At 64.2% G+C, this 26,382-nt stretch overlaps 8 protein-coding genes across 8 annotated transcripts; 6 read left to right on the top strand and 2 right to left on the bottom strand.

The window, feature by feature from the left end:
• Window positions 1-47: 47 nt before the first annotated feature.
• JCM10292_005014 (uncharacterized protein) lies at window positions 48-6,001 on the top strand (the record flags this gene model as incomplete). The annotated part of the gene is made up of 9 exons (XM_076649938.1): window positions 48-272; window positions 334-1,150; window positions 1,206-4,484; window positions 4,546-4,841; window positions 4,897-5,061; window positions 5,127-5,252; window positions 5,308-5,530; window positions 5,587-5,759; window positions 5,825-6,001. 9 exons carry the CDS (start codon window positions 48-50, stop codon window positions 5,999-6,001), a joined length of 5,481 nt encoding a protein of 1,826 aa, XP_076504578.1.
• A 388-nt stretch (window positions 6,002-6,389) lies between these two features.
• Window positions 6,390-7,484, top strand: JCM10292_005013 (uncharacterized protein; the record flags this gene model as incomplete). Its single annotated transcript, XM_076649937.1, has 8 exons — window positions 6,390-6,395; window positions 6,460-6,522; window positions 6,683-6,737; window positions 6,807-6,820; window positions 6,889-6,983; window positions 7,068-7,138; window positions 7,199-7,317; window positions 7,377-7,484. 8 exons carry the CDS (start codon window positions 6,390-6,392, stop codon window positions 7,482-7,484), a joined length of 531 nt encoding a protein of 176 aa, XP_076504577.1.
• A 567-nt stretch (window positions 7,485-8,051) lies between these two features.
• Window positions 8,052-11,150, top strand: JCM10292_005012 (uncharacterized protein; the record flags this gene model as incomplete). The annotated part of the gene is made up of 1 exon (XM_076649936.1): window positions 8,052-11,150. One exon carries the CDS (start codon window positions 8,052-8,054, stop codon window positions 11,148-11,150), a length of 3,099 nt encoding a protein of 1,032 aa, XP_076504576.1.
• A 229-nt stretch (window positions 11,151-11,379) lies between these two features.
• Window positions 11,380-13,929, top strand: JCM10292_005011 (IGR protein motif domain-containing protein; the record flags this gene model as incomplete). Its single annotated transcript, XM_076649935.1, has 9 exons — window positions 11,380-11,521; window positions 11,661-11,835; window positions 11,896-11,980; window positions 12,448-12,796; window positions 12,866-12,958; window positions 13,025-13,196; window positions 13,273-13,433; window positions 13,487-13,785; window positions 13,843-13,929. The coding sequence occupies 9 exons, from the start codon at window positions 11,380-11,382 to the stop codon at window positions 13,927-13,929; spliced, it is 1,563 nt and encodes a 520-aa protein (XP_076504575.1).
• A 332-nt stretch (window positions 13,930-14,261) lies between these two features.
• On the top strand, window positions 14,262-16,103 carry JCM10292_005010 (uncharacterized protein; the record flags this gene model as incomplete). Its single annotated transcript, XM_076649934.1, has 8 exons — window positions 14,262-14,429; window positions 14,499-14,600; window positions 14,663-14,984; window positions 15,041-15,133; window positions 15,189-15,381; window positions 15,449-15,591; window positions 15,650-15,948; window positions 16,005-16,103. 8 exons carry the CDS (start codon window positions 14,262-14,264, stop codon window positions 16,101-16,103), a joined length of 1,419 nt encoding a protein of 472 aa, XP_076504574.1.
• A 94-nt stretch (window positions 16,104-16,197) lies between these two features.
• On the bottom strand, window positions 16,198-20,398 carry JCM10292_005009 (uncharacterized protein; the record flags this gene model as incomplete). Its single annotated transcript, XM_076649933.1, has 14 exons — window positions 16,198-16,383; window positions 16,440-16,560; window positions 16,618-16,750; window positions 16,810-16,926; window positions 16,984-17,773; window positions 17,830-18,146; window positions 18,211-18,733; window positions 18,801-18,894; window positions 18,953-19,070; window positions 19,142-19,282; window positions 19,360-19,589; window positions 19,654-19,957; window positions 20,023-20,242; window positions 20,309-20,398. 14 exons carry the CDS (start codon window positions 20,396-20,398, stop codon window positions 16,198-16,200), a joined length of 3,384 nt encoding a protein of 1,127 aa, XP_076504573.1.
• A 466-nt stretch (window positions 20,399-20,864) lies between these two features.
• JCM10292_005008 (uncharacterized protein) lies at window positions 20,865-23,394 on the top strand (the record flags this gene model as incomplete). Its single annotated transcript, XM_076649932.1, has 2 exons — window positions 20,865-21,809; window positions 21,871-23,394. The coding sequence occupies 2 exons, from the start codon at window positions 20,865-20,867 to the stop codon at window positions 23,392-23,394; spliced, it is 2,469 nt and encodes an 822-aa protein (XP_076504572.1).
• Window positions 23,395-23,693: 299 nt separating this feature from the next.
• Window positions 23,694-26,130, bottom strand: JCM10292_005007 (RNA-binding protein; the record flags this gene model as incomplete). The annotated part of the gene is made up of 8 exons (XM_076649931.1): window positions 23,694-23,708; window positions 23,775-23,852; window positions 23,936-24,307; window positions 24,419-24,694; window positions 24,781-25,035; window positions 25,100-25,263; window positions 25,326-25,366; window positions 25,793-26,130. The coding sequence occupies 8 exons, from the start codon at window positions 26,128-26,130 to the stop codon at window positions 23,694-23,696; spliced, it is 1,539 nt and encodes a 512-aa protein (XP_076504571.1).
• Between the last annotated feature and the right edge of the window lie 252 nt (window positions 26,131-26,382).

Below are 26,382 nucleotides of genomic sequence, written 5' to 3'. Positions count from 1 at the left end.
GTCCTTTGACCGCTGTCAACACTTCCCACGGGCTCAGATCGGGCCAGATGGGACGTCCACAGGCGAGCTACACGCCTGTGGCGTCCACCTCGCGCGTGGCGTACGTCCCGCCGTTCCCACTCGTCCCCTCGAGCGATGCTGGCGAACTCGAGGAAACGAGGGCGTCTCTCCTCGGCAACGAGTACTGGGACAGCCCACGCCCGCCACGACTCTCACAGCCAGAGTACAAGGGCAAGGGCAAAGCAGTCGAGCCGGAATCGAGCGAAGATGAGGTGCGCCCCACCACTTCTCCCGCCTTCCGTCGAATCAAGTCGGCTCACATCGGTTCTGCAGCTCGCCATGTCGCCTGTGCAGCCTGCCACGAGCTCCACCTTCCGCACGTCGCGTCGCCACAGCAGCCCGTCGCGGAGGATGCCGTCTCCTTCGTTCGCCGCCCCTCGCCCTCAGAGTGCAGCTGCGGCGTCCTCTCACTCGAACTCAAGCCAGACTTCCCTTCCAGCTCCAGCAGAGCTAGGCCGCCGACGACCTCACTCTCCCTCGCCCTCTGAATCCGTCTCGCCTTCGCAAGCTGTCGACTTCCTCGCCAAGGCGCCGCCAGCCGTTCGCCCGCCTGCTTCTGCGCCAGCTTCTCGCTCTCCCTCTCCAGACTTTCGCCGCCCAGCCACGTCTCCACCACCATCGCCGTCGCCAGCTCCCCAGATCCCACTCGAAGCGGACCCCGCGCCACTCGCAGGTCGTTCTTTCCGCACGCGCACCGCCGCGCAGCTCAAGCCGTACTCGATCGAGCAGGCCAAGTACACCAAGTCGCTGCTGCGCAACGGGTGGGAAGGCGCCGTCGTGCGCGGGGTCCGCGTCGTTGAGGAGAGCGCGGAGGAGCTGCGGCGCAGAAAGGAGGAACAGGAGCGGCGCCCGAGGGACAGCCTGGGCGGATGGCTTGTCGACGAGGAAGAAGGCGGCGCCGGAGGCTCGCAGGCCCAGCAGAACACGCTGCCGCGAGTCGGGCGGTACGAGCGCGACGAGGAGTATGAGCGCGACGAGGAGGACGAGGACAGCGAGGAGGGTCTTGACCTCCTCGAGCGTGAGGCACGGCGGCGCGATCGTCTTGAGCGCGAGATCGATGACGCTCTGAATGGCACGAAGCGGCGAAGGAGTGCGTTCACCTCTCGTCATGTCTCTTTGTCCTGCTGACCGTCGATTCCTTGCAGAGCACTCGCCGCATCGTTACGGCCCATCTCGCATCGACGACCCTCATTACCACCAATCTGCTCCGCGACACCGCTCCAAGCAGAAGCGGCACCGTCCACATGACGCCGGTTCGTCCACAGATGATGCTTCGAACTCCGACTCTTCCGCCCACACCCGCCGAGCTCCCCGCCGTAAACCCCGCCAACTCCGCGCGACCAGCGCTCCGCCATCCTCATCCCCAGCGCACTCGCCGCGTAAGAAGAAGCAGCGTGCGCACCCGTCCGGCCCGTCGGGCTCGCGCCCTCGCAGCGGCGCCGGCGTTGGCGGGTCGTCGGCCAAGCCTCGCAGCAAGAAGCGCATCCGCGCCGACAGCGAGCCTCCCGTCTCGTCGCCGCAGCGACTCGGCATCGCGAGCAAGCCAAGCAAGATGCGCCGGCCGGCCAAGCTGCTGCACGGCAGGGCGGCCGACGGTGAGCGCAGCGCGCTCGAGCGCGATCTGCTCAACCTGTCGTCGCCTGCTTCGGCCTCCGAAGCCGAAAATCGGGGGCACCGCATGTATCGCAGCGATGGCGAATCAAAGGCGCCCAGCAGCGATGAGGAAATGGAAGACGAGCAGGAGGACGAGGACGACTCGCAGCCACAGCCGGCGCGCCTCGAGGTCAAGGGCAAGCGCAAGCGCGCACTGGGCGCCATGATGCCCGCCGTGTTCCTCAAGAAGGCCGTCGCCGACCTGCGCCTCATGGCCCAGGAGCGCGAGCATGGCGACCTCTCGAGCGGCGAAGACGACCTCAACTCGGGCGATGAAGAAGACCGCGAGCGTCGTCGCGCCGGGCGCGCGAGGATGCGCACGAGGCCGGCGCTGCTCGACGAGCCGATGCGGTTCGAGGGCGAGGCGTTCACGGACGAGAGCGGTTCGGACGGCGAGCGTGACGACGATGGGCTGGGCGAACAAGACGAGGAGCAGGAGAACGACGCCGTGTCGTCCTGGCTGCAATCCTTTGCGCCGAGACGAGGCGGCGGCGCCGCAGACGAGGACATCGTCGACCGCTTCCTCAAGCGAGCCAAGCGGCCGCCACCGAAACCGAAGCGCGCTCGTCAGCGCGCCGAGGCAGGTCGGTCAGCTTTGGCGCAGGGCGCGGGCGCGGGCGCTACGGGCAAGAAGCAGAAGAAGGACGGCAGGAGCGTCTTGCAGGACAGCGGCAACTATGTTGGCGGCTACCGCCCACTCGACGGACCGACTGCACCGCGTCGACGCCCGCGGCAGATCGCGCTTGACACGGACGACGCCGTCTTCGCTTTCGTCGGCCTGCAAGACGGTCGGGCTGGCGCGTCCGACGATGAAGTCGTCGTCGCCCGGCCTCGTCAGACGAGTCTCGCCCTTCCCATTCGTCGCCTTGACGATCTCGGTTTCGCTGCGGTTTCCGCTGCTCCAGCCAGCTGCGACGGCGAGGTTTGGGCGTCGTTCGGCAAGTTCACGTCGGACTTCGACCTCCACCGCTTGCCCGCCGGCATTCGCTTCTCGTCGCCCGATTCTTTCGTGAAAAACGGTCACCTGTTCGGCCTCATCGAACCGACGTCGATCACGCAAGCTTCCACCGCATGCGATGCTTTCGGTTGCACCCTGAGCACGGCCCTGGCGCCTGACGAGCTCGAAGCGCTCGTGCCGAGCATTGGTGACGGCATCTTCGACGATCTCGCTTCCTCTCTCACCACACCTGGGGTCATCGAGATCGACGCGGACAACGGTGCCGGCTTCGAGCCCAGTCCGTTGCTCGCTGCGAGTGCCGCCCTCCGTTTCTTCGGCAACTTCCTCTCGCATGCCCCAGCCGCGACCGCCTCACGCGTCGGCAGCGCCCTACTTGCCCAGCTCGACCGGGTGCAGACCCGGATTGACGCGCTTGACGTTCCCACGGCGTTGGCGAAGCAGTTCCAACAGCGCCGCATCGTCCTGTCGTGGTACGCGGTCGACCTGGCTGCGCGCGTCGCGGCGCTCTCTTCCGCCGAAGACACGGATTCGTCCCGACTTTTTGAGCTCGTCGGCGGACTGGTGCGCCGATTGATCCGCTACGGGCCGGATCGCACCATGCGCAGCCTGAAGGCGGCCGGTCAGCCTGGCGCAACCATCGCAAACGTCAGCGTCGAAGCCTGGCTCGGGCTTGTGAGCCTCGCGGTGAAGACGAGCGCAACGGGAGCGGCGGGGCTAGGCGAGCCGGACTTGTGGCGCGTCGTGCTGGAGGAGACGCGCGCTGCGCTCGCTGGCAAGGCCGACAAGGGTCCTGCCGCAGGCGAGGTCGTCTCGTATACCGCCATCATGCTGTGTGCCATCTCGCAGTTCTCGCCCTCCGGCATTTCGACTTCCAAGCCCCGTCTCGCGGCGCATTGGCCTGTGCTCGTGCACACGCTGGAGGCGATCCAGCCCTCAGCGCTCGCCATGCCTGACCACAGCCTGTCGAGCACCGCCGTCGCACGCCGCGACCGCTACATCTGGACGCTGTTCGCACGGTGCCTCGTCTTTGTCGAGCGCTGGGGCTGGAGCATCGACGCCAAGGATGACCTCCTTTCCCGTCTATTCGACCTGCTCAAAGCTCGTCGCCTCGCCGACTTGACGACCGAGACTGCGGGAGACTTTCCGTCTTTCCTTCAGGATCTCGGCGAGTTCGGTACGGTCCAGCTCGATCGCAAGGGCGACACGGCCTTCTCGATCTTCCTCAAGCTCGTAATTTCCGCCGCAACCGCTGTGCCCGCTTCGACCGACGCCGACAAGCGCCGTCGCGCCGCGCAGCTTACGCGCATGTTCCTCCGCCTCTCGCCTATGGTCTCGTCAACCTGGTCGAAGCACTCGGTCGAACTAACGCGCAGCCCTACGATCCTCGTCAATCACCTTTCACTGCACCTCGCATTCGCCATGCTCCTCCCCTCGGCTGCAGCGCAGCGCGTCGAGCACGCGAGCCGCTTGCTTAACTTCGCCGACGTCGATGAGGAAGCCCGCAAGACCTGGATCCGCGCCATCCTGTACTTCGCCCTCATCTTCCGCTATCACGACCTCCCGCTCCGACCCATCGTCGACTGGCTCGCGGGCGTGACGAGCGTGCTCAAGGCCGAGTACATCGCAGTCGAGCGCGAGCGGCGCAAGGAAGAGCAGCGCGGCACGAAGCAGGCGGGGCAGGCCAAGGGCGACCCGCTGTGGCACCGAGCGCTGCTCATCACTATGGTACTGCGGTCGGTACAGGTCATCGCGCGCTGGAAGAAGCCGGGCGCCGAGGCGACGAAGTACCCGGATTTGGCCCTTCTGCACCCAGGTGTGCTAGCTTCGATCGAGTCTTTAGAGACAGATTACTCACAAACATCATCCACTCGCAGTGTGGACCGCTCAGCTGCTCGACTCGCCGCTCGCACTCGATCCGATGATTGGCCGCGAAGTCATCCGCACCATCGAGTGCTTTCTCGACCTGCGCCGCGCTGCTCTGCCACGCCCCGCTGTCGCCGCACCGTCCGGGGCAGAGGCTGGCGAAAGTCAAGACGACTTCGGCATGCTCGACGACCTTGACTTCAACGATCCGGCGCTCAACGCTATGCTCGGCATCGAGGAAGCCGGGGCCGACAGCCAAGACGAGCGCGACAAGGAGCTGCGTGAGAGGGACAAAGCTCTTGCCGAGGTGCGTGTTCCTTCGTTGGTTCTCGGCTGCAAGCTGACCGCAAGCTCGATTCCAGCTGATCAAGTCGATAATCGCGCCCGGCTTCTTCCGCCTCGTCTCCAACATCTTCGCCAGCCAGGTCGGCAGTGGGCCAACGGTCGGCGACCGCGTCAGCTACGCGCAGCATGCTGTCGAGTTCTGGGCGAAGTGCCTCACGGTCGCGGTCGAGAACGGAGTCGCAGTGCGCTTCTTCTGCCTCGCTGGCTAACGACGCGAGCTGACACCGCCTTGCTCTCTACGATGCAGGATTGGCGCCCATACCTGCAGTACGGCGACCAGTCGTATAAGCGGTTGGGCGATCCTGTCGCCCGTCGCGACGTTGGCCTTTTCCTCATTGTCGAAGTTCTCAAGCATGACCCAGCCGTCTATGCCGTGCGCAACAGTCTCATGTCAACAGTGCGCACCTACTCACGGATTGCACTCACAGCTGTCGGCCGACGAGGTGCTCGAGATCTGGTTCGAGTCGATGGTCGCTCGCCGCCTGACATCGCAGCACATGCTCCTCGAGTTCCTGCTCAACGTCGAGGCAAACGACGTCAGCCGAGTATCGCCGCTGCTCGACGGCTTACCTTTCGAACGAGATGTGCGGAAGGGCAAGGTCGAAGTTGAGCAGCTCGACTTGCTCGACAAGCGTGTGCAGGTCATGTCGAGTGCGTTCCGCTTGCGATCTTCGTCCACGCTAGCGGCTAAAGAGCTCCCATCACAGCCGTTTTCCGCAATGCCGCCCGACTCATCTCGACAACTCCGGCGAATGGCGCTCCCTTCACCACCTCTCAGCTTCTGCACCGCCCCGCACAGCCCGTGCGCCCGAGTGTTCCGCGCGGCACCGTCCTCAACCTCATGCGCAGCATGCTGTCTGCTATGCGCGACAACCTGTCCGTAAGTATACGACCCCGACGTGCGCACTTTCGCTGCGTCCTGACCCTTTACGTCGTCGAAAACAGGCCATCTCGGAGGAGCTTCCGCGCCAGCAGTACGCCGTGCTCATCAGATCTGTGCTGGCGGCACTAGTCTCGGCCGGCTCGACGCTTACGGCAGGAGAGGCGCAACCGTCGAAGCAGGGCCCGTTCGACGAGGTCACGCTGCCGGACATCAGGGCGCTGCGTGCCGCGATACATTGAATTCCTACTGGTCATAAAGAAGTGCTCGAGCTTGCATTGCCAGAGATGGTGGCATCACGTGAGTGAGGATTATTCCGCGGCGAGAGCGGATTTTCCGTGTCGGCAATTTTCCTCTCTCTTAGCGGACAGCTTGATCGCAGGCAAACTTGCTCCTTGCATTGAATGCGACACGCAGACCTGGAAGAAAATAAGATGTAGCCTGCGACGAGTTCGGCTCGCGGTCATCGTCATCGGCGACCGCAGCTTCGTCCCGCTCTTCCTCCGCACACCGCGCATACTCGGTATGAAGCCGTCGAGGAAGCACAAAGGCGCTGAACTGACACTCGCGACGCACAGGCGCAACAGATACATCTTTCCCGCGCTCTCTCGTCTCGACCCCACCTCGACCATGGCTGTCCGTCCTGTTCTCGCCGCGTCTACTTGCCAGCGCCTGCTGACCCTCTGTACGGCAATTGCAGATCCACAATCAGCTGGCATTCGGTGTTTTGCTCGGGGAGCTTGTTACATTCGGCGTGCTCATCGTACGTCGTGCTTCTGCCTGATTCCCTCCGGTCAGCCAGCCGCGTCGAATGTGGAACCGCAATACCGAGCATGCGCACTCGGGTCGCACGTCGTACATTCCTACCGGACGTCCGCAGCAGATCTTGTTGAACCCGCTGACCACGTCTTGCTTCCGCGCAGGTCCCTTTGCCGTTCACGTGGCGGCGTGCGCTCTTCAAGGCGATCGCCGAGTCGCGTAAGTACCCCTCACATGTACTTCCGTTTTGACAGAGCTAGCCCAGATCCTGACCAATTTTCTCCTCAGCGATCCTTGCCAAGGTTCGCCCCCTGCGGCTCGGGCTGCTCTGCTCGCATTCCGTGCTGATCAACGCCCTTACCCTGCGCAGGTGCAATACGGTCTCAAGATCACCTTCATATTTGTCGCGGTGCTCTTTGCCGACGCCGTCAACCAGATGCTCAAGATCCACCGCGAGAAGGAGATGTGCGTCTCCCTCGAGCAGTTTCACGTTCTCGCGGTTGCATGAGGCATTTGCACAGGCTGATGGTTAGCGCGGGTGCCGTACAGTGCTACCGGTGCCGCTGGTGTCCCGGACATGCGTGCCCAGTCGGACTACCGCAGCCGCAAGTTCCTCTCTGGTGCGCTTCTTCCACTTCTTCTTTGTTGACATCTGTCCCTGACGCAACGTCCGTACACAGAGCGCAACTTCTACCTCCACGGCTCGTGCCTCATCTTTTCGCTCATTCTCTCGCGCACGTACTCGCTCGTGCTCGACCTGATCAAGGCGCAGGAGGACCTTGCCATTCTCAAGGCGCAGGTCGGTCGTCCGCTCCTCGCTGGCTATGCGGGCTTTTCACTGATACTGCGACTACACAGACTGGCCAGCCCGAGGGCAAGATCGCTGCGCCCGCCCCGGAGGACCGCATCCAGGACGCAGACCACAAGAAGGTCAAGCCGCAGGTCGTCGACAAGAAGAAGGACTAAGCGCGCCTCCCCCTGCCGCTCCATCGCCTTTTCGTCTCGTCCCACGCGCATCTGCCGCCTCCCGTTGACGGTCATTGCAAGGGCTCCCTTTCTTGAGCCTGGCGCCGGTCGTATACCCTTTCCTCCTCCCATCCTCACATCCTCCGCCTTTTTGAATGCCCTACCTCGACATGTGCAAAACGTCTCTTTCGCAGTCTCTCGCTACGGTACACGTTTGCGAGAGCCGCTCGCTCAGTGGCCGACGTCTGGGAGAGTTCTCATTTCTGTTGTGCGATGCGGTCCATTGAAGCCTAGAGCAGTGTCTACTGCACATTCAACGAACGGCGCAAACAGAGAAAGGTGCTGTCGCTGTCCCCCTCTTGCGACGGGTTGACAAGCGACACGAGGCTGCATTCCGCAAGTCGCGCTTGACCCAGTGTGCGAGAGCTTGGCCGGTCTGCACAGGTGCGTGCAGTCTCTGCAGTACCGCGTTTCCTGCGCTTACAGCTCGTGTTCGCGCTGCAGCTGCGAGCACCACCTCCGCGCCTCGACGACCCGAATCTCGCCCGAGACACGCGGCAGGCGGGCATGGCGAGCTCCGCAGCGAACCTGCCAACGGGGCTCGAGCTGCCAAAGACCCGCACGCCGTCCCCGCTGGTCCCGGCAGCGCAGCCCGTCGCTTCCCCCACCACCGCTCCTCCCGACCTCGACCTCTCGGCTCTCGCAGGCGACAGTTTCGTCTCTGAGGCAGAGTGGCTCAACGATCTGCTAGCCAAGAGCACGGGCGGCGCAGCAGGCGCGCGAGAACCGCCGCTCGCCGACGTCGAGGCTGCCTTGACGCGCTCGCTGCACTCGCTCGACGTCTCCGTCTCGGACACGGGGAGCCTCGTCGACCGCCTCATTTCCGACATCTCGCTCTCCGTGCCCCGACTCGCGTTCGACCTCCAGCTCATGCGCGAGAATGCGCTCCTGCTCCGCTTCACCCTCGACGGCATTCGCAAACGCGGCGGCGGATTCGGCACCCACAGCGAGGTCGGCCAGGTCCTCGAGCGCATCAAGGTCCTCGACCTCGTAAAGCAGCGCATGGAGGCCGCGCGCGACGTCCTGCGCGAGGCAGAGTCGTGGAGCACGCTCGAGAGCGAGGTGACGGGCCTCGTCGGCGAGGACCAGTTCATGAAGGCGGCCGAGCGTCTCGCCGAAGCTGCGCGCTCGATGGTCGTCTTCCAGAACACGGCCGAGTACGAGGCGCGCCGCGCGCTCATGGTCTCGCTCCAGAACCAGCTCGAGGCGAGCCTGAGCAGCGGCCTCGTCAAGGCCATCTCGGACCGCGACGTCAAGGCGTGCAAGCATCTGTGGAGCATCTTCGGCATGATCCAGCGCGAGGCCGAGTACCGCAGCTACTACTTTGGCAATCGACGCAGCGCCCTCGTCGACAGCTGGACCCACGCCCGCCTCTCCGACTGCCTCGAGGTCCCGCCTGCCCTCTCTCCGGCACTCTCCGCTTCGGCTTCCTCCCCGCAAGCGCCGCAGAAGCTCTCGGCGCAGCTTGCGCATTTCTATTCGGACCTGCAGGCGCTCCTCACCGAGGAGCGCACCTACGTCCCCGCCATCTTTCCCGACCCGGCCCCGACCCTCTCTTCTTTCATCGAGTCGACGCTCGAAGGACTCTCGCCTTCTATCCCGCAACGCCTCACCGCCATCGCCGACTTCTACGGGCCGGTCGTCCTCCCAGAACTCATCGCCGCCTTCAAGGCGACCGAGGAGTTCGCCATCCAGGTCGAGCGCACCTTCGCCAAGCTCGAGCCGCAGCCTGCGGCTGCGTCACCCGCCGCATCACCTTCTGGTGGACCTCCCGCGTCGCCACGACCCGGGCACAGCCCTTCGTCGCCGTCACTGTCCGGCGCACCGTCGACTCCCACCGCCAAGCGGCGCCTGTCGAAGCGGCGCTCGCTCTCAAAGCGACTGTCGGCGCGCTCCATCTCATTCGTGACGGGCACTGGCCCCGATCTGACGAGTGACCACGGTGACGAGGACGGCGGCGAGGATGGCGAGGGCGGTGCGGCGCCGCAGATCCGCGCGTGGGAGACGGCGCTGTTCGAGCCATTCGTCGACTGGCAGGTCGAGTACCCTGCACTCGAGCGGCGCTTCCTCGCCTCGGAGCTGGACCGCGCACTCGGCGAGCCGAGCGAGTGGGTCGCAGGCCTGCTCGGCGGCGCAGGCGCGAGCAGCGCCGAAAAGGGCCCCAAGGCCCTCCTCGACAAGGCTGCGCGCGTGTTTGCGCTCCTCGAAGACGCGATCGGGCGCAACCTCGCGCTCACGCATGGCTATGGCGCGCGCGGCCTCGTCGAGGTCATGAACGAGCAGCTCGTCGCCTTCTTCGACCGCCGCAAGGAGGACTTGGTGCGCGCCGGCCGCGAGAAGGGCTCGTCGACGGCGAGACGGAGGGCGCAAGCGACCGCCGCGGCGCTCGCGGGCGGGAGTGCGGAGGATGAGCAGGAGATGGTGCTCGAGGGTCTCGAGTACTCGACGGACGACTGGTCGACGTTCCAGTTCGGGCTCAAGCTTCTCGATTCGTGTCGCGCCATGTCGGATCGCCTCGGCGCGTTCGAGGGCCGCCTGAAGGCGCGCATGACGGTGCTTGCGCAGAGCGTGCATGCGGCGAGGAACGACCCGGCGCACTATACGCTGCCCGGGACAACGCGCGGCGCGATCCTCCTCTTGCGGCAGTCTACGCTCAATTCGGCAGAGCTTGCAGAGCTGCTCGACCCGCTCGACCGGCCAGCGGATCCGCACCCGTCCGGCAGTCTCGCTCACCCGCCTCCCCCGCCTCCGCCTACTCCCTTCCTCCTTCCGAAAGCGCGCGGCGCGGCGATCGACTTTACCCGCACAACGCAGCTGTTCCTGCACGACACGATTCTTGCACCGCTCATCTCGCACCTGAACGAGTACGCGACTCTGCCGTGCTGGACAACGACGCAGGATCAGCGGCCGGGCGGCAAGGGCGCGTTCGACCTCGCGATCCCGACCTTCTCGCTGTCGCCGACCGAGACCATCTCGCGCGTCGGCGAAGGCCTGTTCAACCTCCCGCGGCTGTTCGAGGTGTACGCCGACGACGACGCCCTCGCCTTCTCGATCGAGACGCTGCCCTTTGTCGACGTCGAATCCCTGCGCGCGATGCAGCAGCCGCCTCCCGCCGCGCCGTCGATGGCACGGCAAGGGTCGGGCCACCGCACGGCGCCGTCGGACGTGTTTGGCTCGGGCTTGCCCGCCTCGCCCGCACTGAGCCGGACGCGGCGCGGCTCGCTTGTCAACGCACACACGGGCGGCAGCATTTCGTCCCTGCCTTCTGCGCCGACGCCGACGCCGCTGTCGGCCGAGACGGTGATCGCGACGTGGCTGTCGTCGCTCACGCTCTCGATCCTCTCGCACCTCACCGGGTCGGTCCTGCCCTCGCTCGCGCGCCTGTCGCGCCACGGCGCACAGCAGCTCGTGTCGGACCTCGACTACATCTCGAACGTCGCGCGGGCGCTCGACGTCGAGAGCCCCGACGAGCTCGAGGGGTGGAGGGAGGCCGCTGCCCTCGACGAGAAGGCGCTCCGGGGCGAGACGGAGGTCGAGGCCAGGGTCGAGAGGAACATCTTGGAGCGCGTGGCAAGGATTCGTGGGATCAGGCGGGTCGTTTCGTAGGAGTCTGCTTCATTGGCGAATAGAAGCGCGTCCTCAAACTGCAGCTCTTGCTTCATCCGGCACTTCAGCTACTCGAGAGAGTCCTCTTCAGGCTGCTGGCATACCGCATCCATCAGACGGAGTTGCGTGCAATTTGGGTACTTTTCGACTTCGCGAGGAGGGCGAGCTATCCGGCTCCATCTCCCGCATTCGCGCTCAAATTCCCGAGACGAGCACCTGAGGGACTAAAATGAACCGCTTGCAAGCCTCCTGCACCTGCGCGCGCGCTTCCTTGGCAGCGCGCGCTGCGCCCTCTCCGGCTCTCCTCCTCCGCCGAGCGATCCACGCTCCCGCCGCTATCGACACGCTCAAGCGCGTGCCAGCTCCTCGAGGTGAGCTTTTCTTTCTCTTTGAGTGCTTTCTGTGCAGCTCGGCTGGGCGCAAAAGATGTACTCGTTGCGGACCTGCTTCATCTCCTCGACGGAAGAGCTCATTCTCGAAGGACGACGCTGACGCCTGAGCTTTCCGCAGGCCCGTATCAGGACCCAGCAGCGCTCCTCGCGGCGTCCAAGCGGGGTCTCGAGCAGCACGCGGAGAAGGTCGGCGACTGGGCGGCGCTCTTCACCAAGACGGGCCAGGAGCTGCGAGACGCCGGCCTGACTTCCAAGGAGGCGCGGTACACCCTTTGGCTGCTCGAGAAGTTCCGGTACGTCTCGCCCGGGCTGTCTCCGCGAGTCATGCTGACAGAATCCTGACCGCTCCCCAGGCAAGGATTCGACCCGGCGACGGTTGCGACGGCGCTTCCTCCGAAGAAGACGATCCGAGGATGGGGCCCGAGGGTGCAGAACGGTGTGCGCGTGCGGTAGACAAGGCGGCAATGCATCTAGCCGTCACCATACCGTCTTCGGCGCGCACGGATCCACCCGTCCGCCCAAGCGTCTGCTTGCCCCGCGCTTTCCTGCTTGCCCTCTTTCTTTTCTTCCACTGCGCTGCCATTGTGCTGCGCTCGACACGGAGAGACAGCTCTGTCGCTGTCTCTCAGCGACTGCTGTTCCGTCCCCATGAATCTGGATCAAGGGTGGTGGGCCTCGCGGACGCGACGCGCTTACAGCGAGGATCTGCGAATGCGCAACCGCGCAGGCTACACGGCGCTGCCTGTCCTGCCTGGAGTGCGCCTCATTCGGTCGAGTGTCTGGTGGACGCTCTCTAAACTTCCCGTTCGCAGACCGACAGTTGCGCCAACGAAGTTCGGCTCGCAGTACCAGAATCCGCCTCGCTTGTCCACGCGCCCGTCAAAGCTGATTCTCAGCCGCTGCAGATGCAGCAAAAGGCGCCGCGATACTCGCTGCGCCGCTCCGGCCCGTTCGTCTTCGGCGCCGTACTCATCCTGCTCGCTCTACACGGCCATTTTGCAGCGACCAATTTCCTGCCTCGACCTTTTCTCGCGTCTTTGAACGACACGACGTCGAGCCCGCATCAGCCGAAGGTTGGCCCTCGACGCTTTCCATCGCTGTGCCACGGACGAGGCTGCAACTCGACTGAGCTCATCGCAGCCGTAGGCCGGGCGAGGATCCGCGAGGACGGGGCTTCGAGGGTCGAATATGTGCAGCGGGAAGGTTTGGGCGAGAACGAGCTCGACTTGGGCCGCTTTGGCTTCTCGTATGACGGTACGTGCCTCCCCCTTCGCATGCGACTGGGGTTACTACCCCCACTCACGCCCTGATGTCTGCTCGCAGTCGAGGGGTGTCCAGCTCCGCACATTTTCTCTCCAGTCGAGGCATGCGACCTGTTGTCGGCATTCGGCGGCGTCTTCACCCGCGGCGACTCTTGTGCGTCTCGACTTTGCCGCTTGCGCTCGGCAGCCTGCATCTAAGTTGACGCTCCCCTACAACCAGTGATGCGGCAGTTCACGCAAGGCCTGTTCATTCTGCTCAGCAATAGCTTTGCTATTGCCAATGATCCGGACCGCCTTTGCACGGGCAACTCGATCTTCACCAACGGCAAGTATTGCAAGACCGTCTCGATCTTTGACTCGCGCAAACTCGACCATGTCTGCTCTGAAGAGCCGTATGTTGCCTATGACCAGATGTCTGTACTTTGCCGTTTTCCGCGTCCAAAATTTCCTGACCGTGCCTGCACGCAGCTGGAAGTTTTCGCACGAGCAGGGGGTGCAAGACAAGGTTGAGCATCACGCAGGCTGGATTTTGGACCTCCTCAACGGCTACCAGACCTTTGTCTCTTCGGTTCCACCGAATCGCCGACGATACTCGCCCGTGTTCGTCGTCTCGAATGGCATTCATTACGGTACGCAATCCTCAGATGGAGACTACGTACTCTTCTGACGCCGGGTGCGACAGGCTGGCGCGTGAACGCCACCTTGGAGATGCACCTCCTTCCTTTCCTCAGCAACACCTCTTCCGCCGATCCACGGCCCATCTCCTTCTTCTCATCCTATCCGGCCGTCCCGCCGAACAAGATCGAAAAGTTTGCCGTCAAGCAAGGTCCGGAGCGGACGAAGCGGTACAACGCGGAGATCCGAAAGATTCTGCCCGAGATCAGCCCAGGCGAGCTCTACCAAGGCGCGATGCACCAGCTCGAGTGGTACAACTCCACCAATGGCGCTGTATCATTTGACGGGACGCACTACAGCTATCAGGTGCGTCCGCGTTGTCCTGAGCGGCGAGAGCCGCGCTGAAGCATTTGACCTTCTCAGGTCGCGATGGAGCGCGCTCAGGTCTTTCTGAACGTGCTCGACACGGTTTGGGGCGAGATCGTAGACCATGGAGGATTGATAGACTGAAACGCAGGTGCGTCAGGTAGACTCAGACGGATAGACATCATATTCACGACAGCGGTCTTCCTCTATCTCCCGGTGTCGTGTCAGGTGTTTCCTCGCCCGCATTTGCCGCGCACGTCGTGTCAACCGTCGACAAGCAGCGTTCGCAGTCAAGTAGCGGATCGCCCGCAAGCGCCAGCGTGATCGACAAATAGTCGGCCCGGCGGCTGCGACGCGTCCTCGACGCGTGCCTCACGACCCGCTTCCTCGGCTCCACTTCACGCCTTCTCGGCTTGCGCTCTCTCCTTTCGTCTGTTCTTGGTGACAGCAGCAGGTCTGCTGCACATTGTGCCAGGATGGCGCTGCCGCCCACACGCTCAGCTTCCATGCTTCCCACCGCCTTCTCTTCCGTGTCGGACCGGATGCGAGAGGCATGGCGCGGCGCCTCTCTGCTTGTGCCGGGGAACGAAGCGGACAGTGCAGACTACATCGCCCTGCCGCTCTCGCCGAGCACCGTCCCGGAGGTACGTGCTATGCTCTCGCACTCGGTTCCCGCCGTGCACAGAGCGCTGACCTCTCGGCCTCTTCCGCAGAAACTCGATCTTGGCACTGAGGCAGAGGATGCGACAGAGCATGACGAAGATACCTTCGACGCGCTTGACAAGCCTGCAACCGAAATGCCGGCACGACACTTCGTACGTTGCGCTCGTTGCGCGCGGTATCCTCACCATCCGCTGACCACGCCTCTCTTGCCTAGCTCAATCGCCGCCGACTACACATCCTTCTTGTTCTCGCCTTGCTTGTCGCCCTTCTCCTTGCCTCGGCCTCCTCTTTGTCGATCACTCGCCTCACCAGCTTCTCTCCGTTCCTCACTTCTTCCGCTCCGCTCGAGACTCGTGTCGGCCCTCGACACTTTGCCGCACAATACTACGGTCGGGGTTGCAGCTCGAGAGAGCTCATGAGCGCAGTCGAGCGTTCGACGGTTCGTCCGGACGGGGCGTCCAGGACGGAAATCGAACCGAAGGAGGGAGTCGACCCGAACATGGTCGACCTGGACACCTTTCGCTTCTCTTTTGATCGTAAGTCATCTCTGCTGTGCTCATCAAGATCCTTCGACTGACCATTGAGCCGGCAGTGGACGGCTGTCCGCCACCGCACATCTTCACGCCGGAAGAAGCATGCGATCTCCTCTCGGCTTACGGCGGTGTCTTTACCAGAGGCGACTCTCGTGAGTAACAATGCATGTCACCTGCGTGGCCCAGCTGACGTACCTTGGTCTCTAGTCATGCGCCAGTTTGCCCAAGGCCTTTTCCTTCTCCTCGGCCAGACGCTCGATCTTGTGACGGACCACAAGGAGGAGTGCGCCGGCAACGACCTCTTCATCAACTCTAGAACATGCCGCTTTTACGGCATAAACGACGCGAGCCAAATCCGCCACTTCTGCAAGGGCGAGCCGTTTGTTCACTACGACCAGGTGTCAATCCCCCTCTTTCCTTTCCATCTTGTTGCCTAGGCTGAGTTTGACTCTTTCTTTCGACGACAGCTGGAAGTTCAACAGCACGAACACGGACGGGACCATCAACGACACTCCTCTTCTCGACAGTTATCACGACTTTGTCCGTTCTTTGCCGACCCAGCGACAGCGATACTCCCCCGTCTTTGTCAATGGCCTCGGACTTCACTACAGTGCGCACTAGACGCTTTCCGTTCCGACAGAAGCGCGCCTGAGATTCTGGACTTGCAGACCTGCGAGCGAAGGACACGCTCGATGTGCACATCCTGCCCTTCTTACACAACACGTCTACCGCATCTCCCCGTCCCGTGTCCTTCTGGTCCAGCTATCCGGCTGTCGGACCTAATAAGCCGCAGCGCTTCATGAAGAAGCAGGGACCTGGGCCGACGAAGAATTACAACGCGGCAATTCGAGACGCGCTCGAAGACTTGAGCCCGGGCGAGGTGTACGGAGGCGCCTGGAGGCAGCTAGAGTGGTACAACGTGACAGATGGAGCTTTGTCGTACGACGGGACGCATTATAGCTATCAGGTACGCCGAGGAGGCTGGACCGCTCGGACCTATGCTGACTCGCTATGCTTTCACAGGTTGCGATGGAACGCGCGCAGATCTTCCTCAACACGCTGGACGTGGTATGGGGCGAAATTGTCGAGCACGGAGGACTTGTACAGGACGCCGCGCAGTAGCAACATTTGTTGACAAGCTTGTAACCTTATGCCTCGCTTCGAACCGATCCGCATCGGGAAACTGTGCTGTTTCTCAATAGAGCGTGTCCGGACACTACCGCTGCACGCCGAAGCGCACGCCTTCGGCCGCGAAGTCCTGCTTGAAAGCCAACTCGCTTGCCCAGCCCGTCTTGCCGCCGTCTCGTGGCGGAATGGGGCAGTTTGCCGAGCAGGTGTAGACAAGGAGCGAGTCGAAGTCGAAGGAGTCGTCCTCAAGCGAGGGAAGAAGCGTTGAGAGGACCTGCAGCATGGGTTGTTTACTGCCAGCTCAGACCAGCGCGGGAGAAGCTGACGCACCTGGAATTCGACCTTGCGTTCTGCGCGGCACAACTCGCACGTCGGGATCTCCTCGGGCGTGATGGTCTTACTGCTCGCCCACAACGGCTGCGGATCGTCGACGCCTGGTATCCGGTAGAAGCTGCGAAGGCGAGAGATGAGCCCGGTTTCGTACGTGCGTAAAGTCGACGCAGCATACCGCATGACCTGCTTCGGTTCGCGCTCGATGCGCTCCTGGAACGCCAGGAAGGCGCGGTCAACGCCAGTCTTGGTATCGGTTGCCGCGGCGTCCTCGGTTCCCTCCTCATTCTCCGGTGCCGGAGCGCTCGGGTCTGCAAAGGAGAGTGTCAGTCTACCACTCAGAAAGCGCTGCTTGCATTTCGGGACGAACCAGGTAGATAGGACTCTTCGTACGGCTCGGGCTCAGCCGCGACGTCGAACTCGGGCCATGGCTTCGACGAGGTCGACGGGGCAGACGACAGAGCGGAAGTTGGGTCGAGCGCATCCTCTGCGGTCATTCAGGGTCAGCCGACTAACAATAGCTGGAAAGGCGAAGGGAACATACCAAGTCGCTTCCTCTCCTTGAGCGTCTCCTCCGTGTGCGGGTAGAATGCGTTCGGGCTCTCCATCTGCGTGCGCCACACGCGGACGGACTGCGACGGGTCCTTGGCGAGGCAGCCTGGCGTACGGCACGCCCAGACGTAGAGCGAGCGCGCAGCGGCGTGCAGCCGCTCGTCGTCGGGCGAGTTGACCTGGAGAAGAAGCCACATCGTCTTGCCGCACGTGCCGCACTGAATGTCCTCTGGTGCCAGCGGCGAGCGCGGGTCGAGCCAGCGCGGAAGCCCGCCGACCTTGCCGACGGCGTAATCGATGTCCCAGTCGTCGCTCGACGCGGGCATAGGCTTGAGCAGACCGAGCTCGACCTCGTCCTCGTCAATCTCGTCGTCGTCGTATTCGTCCTCGTCCTCCTCGTGCGCCGGTTGTCCCTCTTCGTCCGACTCGCCCTCCACGGCGTCCTCGACCGTGGCGCCGCCGCGAAGCTGCATCGCAGCGCCCTCCTGCGACTCTTGTTCGGACGCATCGAGCGACATGGGCGTGTCGGCCGCAAGAGGCGTCGACGCCTTGCTCGTAGGCGCCGAGTCGTCGATGGGGATGTCTACGGGCGGAGGCGAGTCGAGCGCAATCTCGCGTACGGTGTCGTCGTCATTGGCAACGTCCTCGAGACCGGTCAACGGGATCTGGATGGCTTCAGGCTCGATTGACGAGGGCGACGGGAGGTTCCACGACGCGACGGTCGAGGCATGGGAAGGCGGGAGGGACGCAGCGAAGTCGTGGTTGTCGCGAAGGACGGCAGACTGCAGCGAACTTGTCAGCCTCGGACGCACTCAGCCGAAGGGCCAAGTTGCCGTACCTTCAGAGACATGGGCACCTCACACTCTTCGACCTCGTCCATCTTCTGGTAGAAGAGGAAAGTCGCTCCGGCATCCATCATGAGACCCGACGGGTCCGCGAGCGCCTGCTCTAGCGTCACCTCCTCCTTGACGAGGTCGACGATCTTCCACCACCGGCCGTCGTCGCCGCGCACGACGGCCCACGCCGTGCCACGCCCGTTGAGGCCGTTGTGCATGAGGATCGAGACGAGGCGGAAGGGCCCGACTTTGTGCATGGCGTCCGTGTCGAAAATGGCTGCGATGCGCTCGTCGAGCGCCGAAGCGTCGGCGTCGTAAGCTGCGCAAGCAGATCGTGAGCCGCAGGCAAGAGGTGGCAGGAGGAGCGAGCGAGCGCGACATACCCTGGAGAACCGAGTCCATTTCCTCGCCGACCTTCTCCCACTGTTCCCGCAGCCGCTTCTGCCTCTCCTCGCGCTCCTCATTTCCCGGCGCGCTTGCCGCCTTTAGGTACTGGACTGTGCCACGCACGAGCTCCCGCGCGTCCTTTCCCTCGGTAGTCGTACCGACCTCTCTCCTCCTCCGCTTGACCTCCTCGAGCTCGCCCTCGAGGCGTGCAATCTCGCCGCGCGCCTCGACGATCCCGACGCGGTTCTTGACCCAGTATCGGTCGAGCCACACGTCCTCAGCGCCCGTCTTGGTCGGGCGGAAGACGCGCTTCGACGGCGCAGCCCCGCCCGCCGACCCGAACGTGTCAAGCGAGGTGATGGTCGTCTGGCGGTAGAGGTGGATCGCAAGCGTCGAGGGGACGCGCGTGAGGAGGTGCAGGATGCGAGAGTCGCCCTCGGACGCGACGAGCTGCGAATCGAGGAGCGAGAAGAGGTTCTGCGGAGGGTCGGAGACGGGGTTGACGTTGAGCGACATGATCTGCGAGAGCAACGTTATGTGAGACCTCTGCGACCGGACAGAGGACCGTTATGAGCGCAAGACGCACGGAAGTGTGATTGCCATCCTCGTTCGCGAGAGGCGGCAGGGGAGCGCCAATGTGCTCGTCGACGAGGACCGGACGACCATTAAGCGTGAAGCGGCTGCACAAGCCAGGATGTGAGCGGCATCAACCTGACATAAGCGATAGGAAGGACGTACTCGGCCGCCTTTCGCTCGAGCTTCTGCACCTCGTCCGCAGGCACACCCTGCTCGAGGAGGTGCCGCGCCTCTTCCCCCGCAGCAATGCGCAGATCCTCCACAATCGTCTCGTGCACGTCTGCAGATCATACAAAAGCAAGGCGCTCAGCAGTATGTCGACGGGATGGCGGTAGGCAAAACAGAACGCACGCTTGATCGCGTAGGACCAAGCCCCCGGTCGGGAAAAGTCGTTCTCGCGCAAGCCGAATGCGCGCACAACCTCGGTGACGTGCACGAATGCGCGATGCGTGTCGGTCATGATGGCGAACAGGCGTTGCAGGGCGATCAGTCCTGCGCAACGCCGCAAGATCGCAGGTCAGCAGCTAACGCATTGTAGGGAAGCAGACCGCAGTCACGGATCCACGCACGATATTCGCGCTTCTCGCGGTTGTCGTCGCCAACGCCCATGGGCAGGCCAAGGACCGACAGCCCTGCGTCGCCCTTCCAGTAGTCCTTGAACTCCTCGGCGTGGAGCGGGTGGCCCTGCGGCGCGCGGTACGAGAGGATGGCCTGGCGGTAGGTGGGGATGGCGTAGAGGCACTGGAAGTAGGCCGCGAGCGACGACATGAGGTTCGAGGTTGCACGCAGGACGGTCGGGCTGCAGAAGAGAGTCGCGGTGAGCAGTCTGCCAAAGAAGCGCCATGCCGGATAAGACGGCGCACGTTCCCGGCTCGCGAATGCGGTCTTCGGGCTTGATGGACTCGACAATCCCGACGGCCTCCTCCTCCGTGCTGCCGAGCGTCGCCATGCTCATCGAGATGGCTTTGCTCAGCTCGTCGTCGCCGTCGTCTGCGTCGACTTGCGATGCCTTGATCGCGCGCGCGAGCTCGTCGTCCTCCTTGGTCGGCGTCAGGCGCGGCGAGGGGTTCGGGGCGCTGATGCGCGGAGGAGCGAATGCCGGGATGGAACCTTCGTCGGTATCGGTCAGGTCGATGAGCTGAGACTTGCTGTCGTCCTTGGGCGGCACTGGCTCGAGCGCAAGAGGTCAGCGTGGGGTGTGAGGGATTCGGACGGCATTTCGATGGACGCACCAAAGGGAGCAGGAAGAGGTGCCTGACCATGCTGCTCGACCGGCGTCGTCGTTCGCGGTGTGTACGGCGGCGGGTTCTGCCCGAGCGTCGACGGGTGGGGCAGCGACTCGTCGTCCGCGGCCGCGACGAGCGGCGGGGGCAGGTCGGCGGGGACGACGGCGTTGTCGGGGCAGCCGTCGAAGATCCAGTTGATGGCCGCTTCTACGTTGTCGTTGTAGCGCTGTGTGCAGGGGCAATCAGGGCTCGAATGTTCTTGCAGGAGCGCCAGAGGAGGCGGACGACGCACGAGAGCTGCTCGCTCTGCAGCGTCGGCAGGGAGGTCCAACCCGATGCAAGCGTCGAAGGTGCGCTGCTGATCCAGCGTGAGGCTTGCCATCCCCACGAGCGCACAGCAGGCGAGCGCCGGAGACGAGCGAAGGGCGTGCAGGACCAAGACGCTCCCTTCCCGACTGATGAAGCTCGTCGGCAAAATCCGCGGCGACCAACAAAGTCCGCGCCGCCGCTACTTAGGCTACCTCGCCCGGCTCCGTATACCGCTCTCTCACCGTCAAAAACACTACAGACATGCCATGTCGCCAGTAGAAAGAACTTCCCCCGGGTTTGCCCGTCGCGCCGAGCGCCTCAAGCGTCGATGCTGCCGGGGGAGCAAGGGCTTCGTTCAGCTCAGAGGGACCGCACCTTGCACACTCTCACTGGAAAAAGGAACGGCGTGCGCTCGATCGTAGAGGCGAGTTGATTCGGGCTGCGCGGAACGACCGCGGCGGAGTCGTTCAACTTTGCCGTCTTTTGTCCTTCCCGCCGCCGTCGTGCGCCTGCCTGTCACCAGCCAGCGAGCGCACAGGATGGCACCATTCGCCTCGAGGCGCACTCGCAGCCTGCGTGCGGCCGTGAGCCTGACGGTCCTCGCCGCTTCGTCCTCCGCCTCGCTCCTCTCTGCACCGCTCGACGCCCTCCGAGGCCGCGCATTCGTCCCACGCAGCTTCAGCCTGAACCCCAAGCTTACAGCGGCCGACCTCGTCTACCTCAACGCGTCCGTCTCGCAGCCACAGGTCGTCGCCGCGACCACCCAAGGTCGCTACGGCCACTCGGCGCTGTACCTCCCGACCGCCAACGAGCTCCTCCTCATCGGCGGACAGGTCGGGGAGAACGGCACGGCTATCACCGACGAGGTCTTGCGCTTCCGCCTCGCCTCGACGTTCCTCTGGGGCGACCGTCCCGAGTCTGCCATCCCCGACAACCCTGCCGCCGACGCCGCTCTCTCGTCCGGCCTACCCGCCTCGGCCTGGGCGGCCGCTGCTCTCGACGGCGAGGAGCGCCCGTGGCTCCTTGGTGGCCTCACGCCCGACTGCGAGGCCGACGCCATCGCGCATACCCTTCTCAACAGCACTTCCCCTACCGCCTGGACCGTCCCCGCCCTCTCGCCGCGCTACCCTCCGCGCAGGCGCCAAGCGAGCGCCGTTTCTGTCGCGAATGCGACGACGGGCGGAACAGACCTATGGGTCCTCGGCGGGATTGCCGACGAGTTTACGTGCTCGAGCGAGACGATCGGGTACGCTGCGCTCGACCGCTACGACACGGTCAGCGGCGCAGTCGAGTCGATGGCGTGGAGTGCACCGCAGGGGACGGACGAGACGGGATGGGAGCCGCCGCTGAGCGACTACTCGGCGACTGTTCTTGCGGACGGCGCGAGTATCGCGGTCGTCGGCGGGCAGTCCGCAGAGGGCCATGTCGCCGACTTGTTCAGCGTCCTCGTATTCGACGTGGTGGCGAGGACTTGGTCAGAGAAGGTACGTCTGCTTTCGTCGCCGAGGAAGCACCGTCCGCTCCAGCTCAGCCTCGATTTTGCAGACACTCTTGGGCACTGTACCTCCTGCCCGCATGGGACACGCTGCCGTGCCACTGTCTTCGGGCTCCATCCTCGTGCACGGCGGCGTCTCGTCGGCACACGCGATCCTCGCCGACCTCTTCCTGCTCGCTCCCCCGTCCGACGCCTCGGCCGACTGGACCTCCACCCAGCTCGTCATCTCGGATCACTCAATGATTGCACCGGCTCTATCCTACCACACGGCTACGCTCGTCGCAGGCGAAACAATCGTCGTCGCATTCGGCATTGATGGGTCAACAAGCGCTCCCTCGAACCAATTCTGGTTCCTCACCATCGACGAGAATGCGGGAACGTACACCTGGCAGGACACATTCGAGGGCAACGCCGACGCGGTCGCCTTGAGTCCGGCAACCGCTAGCGCCTCTACTCTCGACAAGCGCGCCATCGACGTCGTGCTCAACCCCAAGGTCTCGTCGACGCTTTCGACGCCCGTCCAGCAGGCGACTCCGGCCACTGACGATGGTAGCTGGTACGGCGGCTCAGGCGGTGGTTGGCCCAAGTCTGCCGCGCCCGTCCCGTCCTCTGCGCCCGTTGCTTCTGTTTCCAAGTCGTCTAAGGCAATCTCGTCTGTACCTCCGATGAACACCAAGGCCAGCACGCAGGAGGATGACGAGCCGACGTCGACCTCGACCATCATCGGCGCATCAGTCGGTGCCATCGGCGGCGCCGTCGCCCTCGCCGGCATGGCCTTCCTCCTCCTTCGCCGGCGCGCCTCGCAGGCCGGGCGCAGCGTCCCTTCGACGCCCGTCATGGGCTCTACCGGCGACAACGACGGCCAACCGCCTTTCGTCAGTCAGTTGCTGTACACGCGGCCGGCGCAGACGCGCAACATGAGCCTCGGGAGCACGCTCTCTGCGCTCTCGCCGCGCGCAGGCGGCGACCTCGACTCGCTCCCTCCCTCGTCGCCGCACGTCGCGGTCGAAGGTCGTCCGAACGTTGCCGGAATCGGCGCGGCAGCTGCAGTCGGCCTCGGCGCGTTGCAGGACCCATTCTCAGACTCGTACCGCGTCAACGAAGTCGGACAGCTCGAGCGCGCCGCCTCGGGCGCCTCGTCGACGGGCGGCGTCGTCGGCGCGCTCAAGTCGTCGGTGCAGAGCATCCCGTTCCTCTCGACCGTTGCCGAAGCTTCGCCCTCGCCCGCCGCGCAGCAGGACGGCTACACCGCGCCCGCGCCGACGCTCTCGGCCAAGCGCTCGCTGCGCCGCCCGGCGCAGCCACTTCCGTCGCTGCCCGTGCCCGGCACGCCCGCCGAACTCATCGGCGTCGCCATCACGAGCGACGACGGGCACGACGGCCTGCCGTATCTCGCCGGAGCGAGCGAGAGCTGGGACCCGGCCGTCGCGGGCAAGAGGCCGACCGTCGCGCTGCAGCAGCAGGACGAGATTCGCGAAGTGTCGCCCAGCCGCGCGGCGGAGCAGATTCCGAACGCGCTGCGGCCTGGCACACCGCTGCGGGTCGCCAACCCTGACCCGTTCAGCGATCAGTAATGGTCCTACTGGACCAAGCAGCTCGTCTTTCGTTCTTCCCCTCTCCTTCAATACCATCTCGCTCCCTCTCCGCATCGCTTTGACGTATCTTTATCCCCTCCCGTGCCCTTTGCATGAGCCTAGTGCTATCCCTTCCCGGCTGCATAGACGGCTCGTGACGAACCCTGTACGACTGCAACGCACGCTTGACGATCTGTGCAACACGGGCCGATTTGTTTGCAGGCAGCATATGAGGAAGAGAAAGGCTAAGAGTGTACAGGCGCGCGGGACATGAGAATGAGAGGACAGTCGGGTACAGATCACCGCGAGTACGGCTGTTCGCGAGGACTTTCAGTCAGCTTGCTGGACAAACAAAGGAGCAGGTGAGAAGCGAGACGTACGTGGAAGCCTGCGCCGGAACCGCGGTTGCGCTGCGGACCCGCGCCGCCCTCGTCGTGGCGCATCGAAGCGGGGCCAGTCTGTGCACGTCGTGTAGAGTCAGTATCGATACAGAAGCACGCGCGCGCCAGTCGAGAAGCGCCAGAGCGGGAAGAGGACGCACCGGCGGGTTGAAACCAGCCCTCCCACCGCCCCTCCCGCCGCGCATCGCGCCCGCGCCGCCCATCGCACCGCCGCGCCCGCCGCGCATGCTAGTCGCTCCGCCGGCCATCGGGCCCGTGAACGAGCTCAGGCTGCTCGCGTCGCCCTGGCCCGCGCCGCTCGACGAGCCATCAGCCGCGCCTGCGTTGTCGCCGCCGGACATGGCGCCCATGGGCGAGCCGCCCATGCCCATGCCGCCCATGCCCATGTTGCCCATGCCGCCCATGCCGCCCATGCCGAAACCGCCCATCCCGCCCATCATCGGGTTGAACGCGCCTGCGCCGCCGAAGCCGGGCATCTGCTGCTGGCCCATCATGAGCGGGTTCCATGCGCCCTGATGTCGTCAGAGGCGAAGTGCGGCGACGGAAAGAAACGAAGGGATGAGAAAAGCGCGTGGGGCAGTCAGTGTGAATTGATGCTCGCATCAGAAGCGACGGCGACACACCCAACCCATGCTCGCAAAGAACTTGGACATCGCCGCCGGGTCGAAGGGCGAAGCTGCGCCGCCCATGCCGCCAGCGTTCATGCCGCCGCCCATGCCCATGCCCATGTTGCCCGCTCCCGCACCTCCGCCCATACCCATCCCGCCGCCCACACCACCGGCGCCAGCATTCATGCCCATGCCACCGCTCATGTTCGGCTGCGGCATGTACGGCTGGTTGGTGTTCTGGTTGAAGTCGCGACGCGGCTCGCCCTTGGCCTGAGCGCGCTTGACCTCGAGCTGCGGTCGAGGTAGAAAGCGGAAACAGTGGTCAGCAGGCAGAGAACGACGTGCAGACGCTCAAGATGAACGAAAGGCAAGCGCACCATCTGGCCGTCCATGTAGTGCGGGCCCGACTGGAGCACTTTCTCGACCGCCTCGCGCGTCTCGTAGTTGACGAACCCAAACCCGCGGTGCCGCCCCGTCTCCTTGTCCATCATGAGCGTCGCGTCTGTGATGGGCCCGAACTGGCGCCAGTACGAGCGGAACGACTCCTGCGTGCACGTCTGCGGCAGGGCGCGCACGAAAAGCTTGTCCGTCTTGGCCGTGTCGGAGCGCGGGATGGCGCGCTTCGGGTCGATCTGCATAATTCCCGCTTCGTCAGTTGTTGCAGACGGGTACAGAGTACGCGTGGCGCAGGCGCACCGTCTTGCCGTCAAGGTGGTGCTCGCGCGCCATGACGGCGTTGACCGAAGCCGGATCCTCAAAGGTGAGGAAGCCGAAGCCGCGCGACCGCCCCGTCTCGGAGTCGCGCATGATGGTGCAGTTGGTGATGCGGCCGAACTGCTCGAAGTACATCTTGAGCGAGTCTGCGGGACGTTTGCTTCTCGTCAGGAAGGAGCAGGGCACCGCGAGGGCGTTCAAGGCGCACCATCGGTCGTGTCCCAGTTTAAACCGCCGATGAACATCTTCCTGTTAGCCGTCAACGCAACACCAGACCAACGGCGGGCGAGACGACGCAAGAATGAAAAGAGGGACGAGACAGTCCTTGCATCAGCGACCTGTTCTATGCGTGAGGAACGTACGCTGCTCTGGAGAACGAGGGACGATGGAGACGATGCTGCTGCAAACGCTACGAGTGCTAGGCTCGAGGCTAACGCTGTGCTTGGCGGATTAGGCAAAGAGCAGTTCGGGAGGTCGAGAGTATGCCACGGAATGAGGGCGAGACAGGCGGAGCGGAAGTACGGCAGTCTCGGCGATGAGATGTAGTCATAGCTCGAAGAGATTAAGCGTTCGTGATGGTACCCTAGTTCTGCCAGGATCGTCTCCCAGCGAACACACCCACGTCCGCTGGATGGCGTGACAGAACGCGGACATCGATATGAAGGACTGCCTCACCCTTCCTCCGGCATGTCGGCGGGGCGTACACCGGCAGTCCTGCCCTCGGACGTGCGCTGCGCGGCGTAGTTGGGTGCGAAGTGGATAGGAGGCGGGTTGTTCACGGCTGCGGCAGCGGCGGCGAGGGGCGGCGCGGGCAGCCCGGCCGAGCCGGTCGAAGCTGACGGTGCGTCCGAGTAGCTCGGGATGGCCGACGAGCTCTGCGCGGCGGTCGAAGCGGTCGAGGCAGGCTGCTGCGTGCTTGCCGCAGGAGCGGGCGCCGCAGACGTCGCCGCCGAGCCGTACTCGGCCTCGCCGGGGTACAGGTCACCGTACAAGTCGTCGTACTCGTCGGCCATGCTGGTCTGGGGTGTCGAACGTGCGAGCGAGAGGAGGGGAGGGGAGCAGGCGGAGGGGGCGGCGAGCGCGTCAGGGGCGGGGCGGACAGTCGTGAGAGGGTCAGTACTGGCAATTCCGATGTCAGAGACAGTCTGAGACTTGACTTACGGTGCGAGCGTATGTGGACAGAGCAGAAGTGCGAACGGGAGCCACGGCGACGAGGTGATGAACGCGCCGACCTCGTTCGTGGGCTACTTGAAGGCTTGCAGTGC

Source organism: Rhodotorula paludigena, assembly GCF_050403205.1.
Source record: "Rhodotorula paludigena JCM10292 DNA, Rt_paludigena_JCM10292v1_ctg29, whole genome shotgun sequence".
NCBI classification, from domain to species: Eukaryota; Fungi; Basidiomycota; class Microbotryomycetes; order Sporidiobolales; family Sporidiobolaceae; genus Rhodotorula; species Rhodotorula paludigena.
This window is presented reverse-complemented; position numbering and strand designations above follow the sequence as displayed.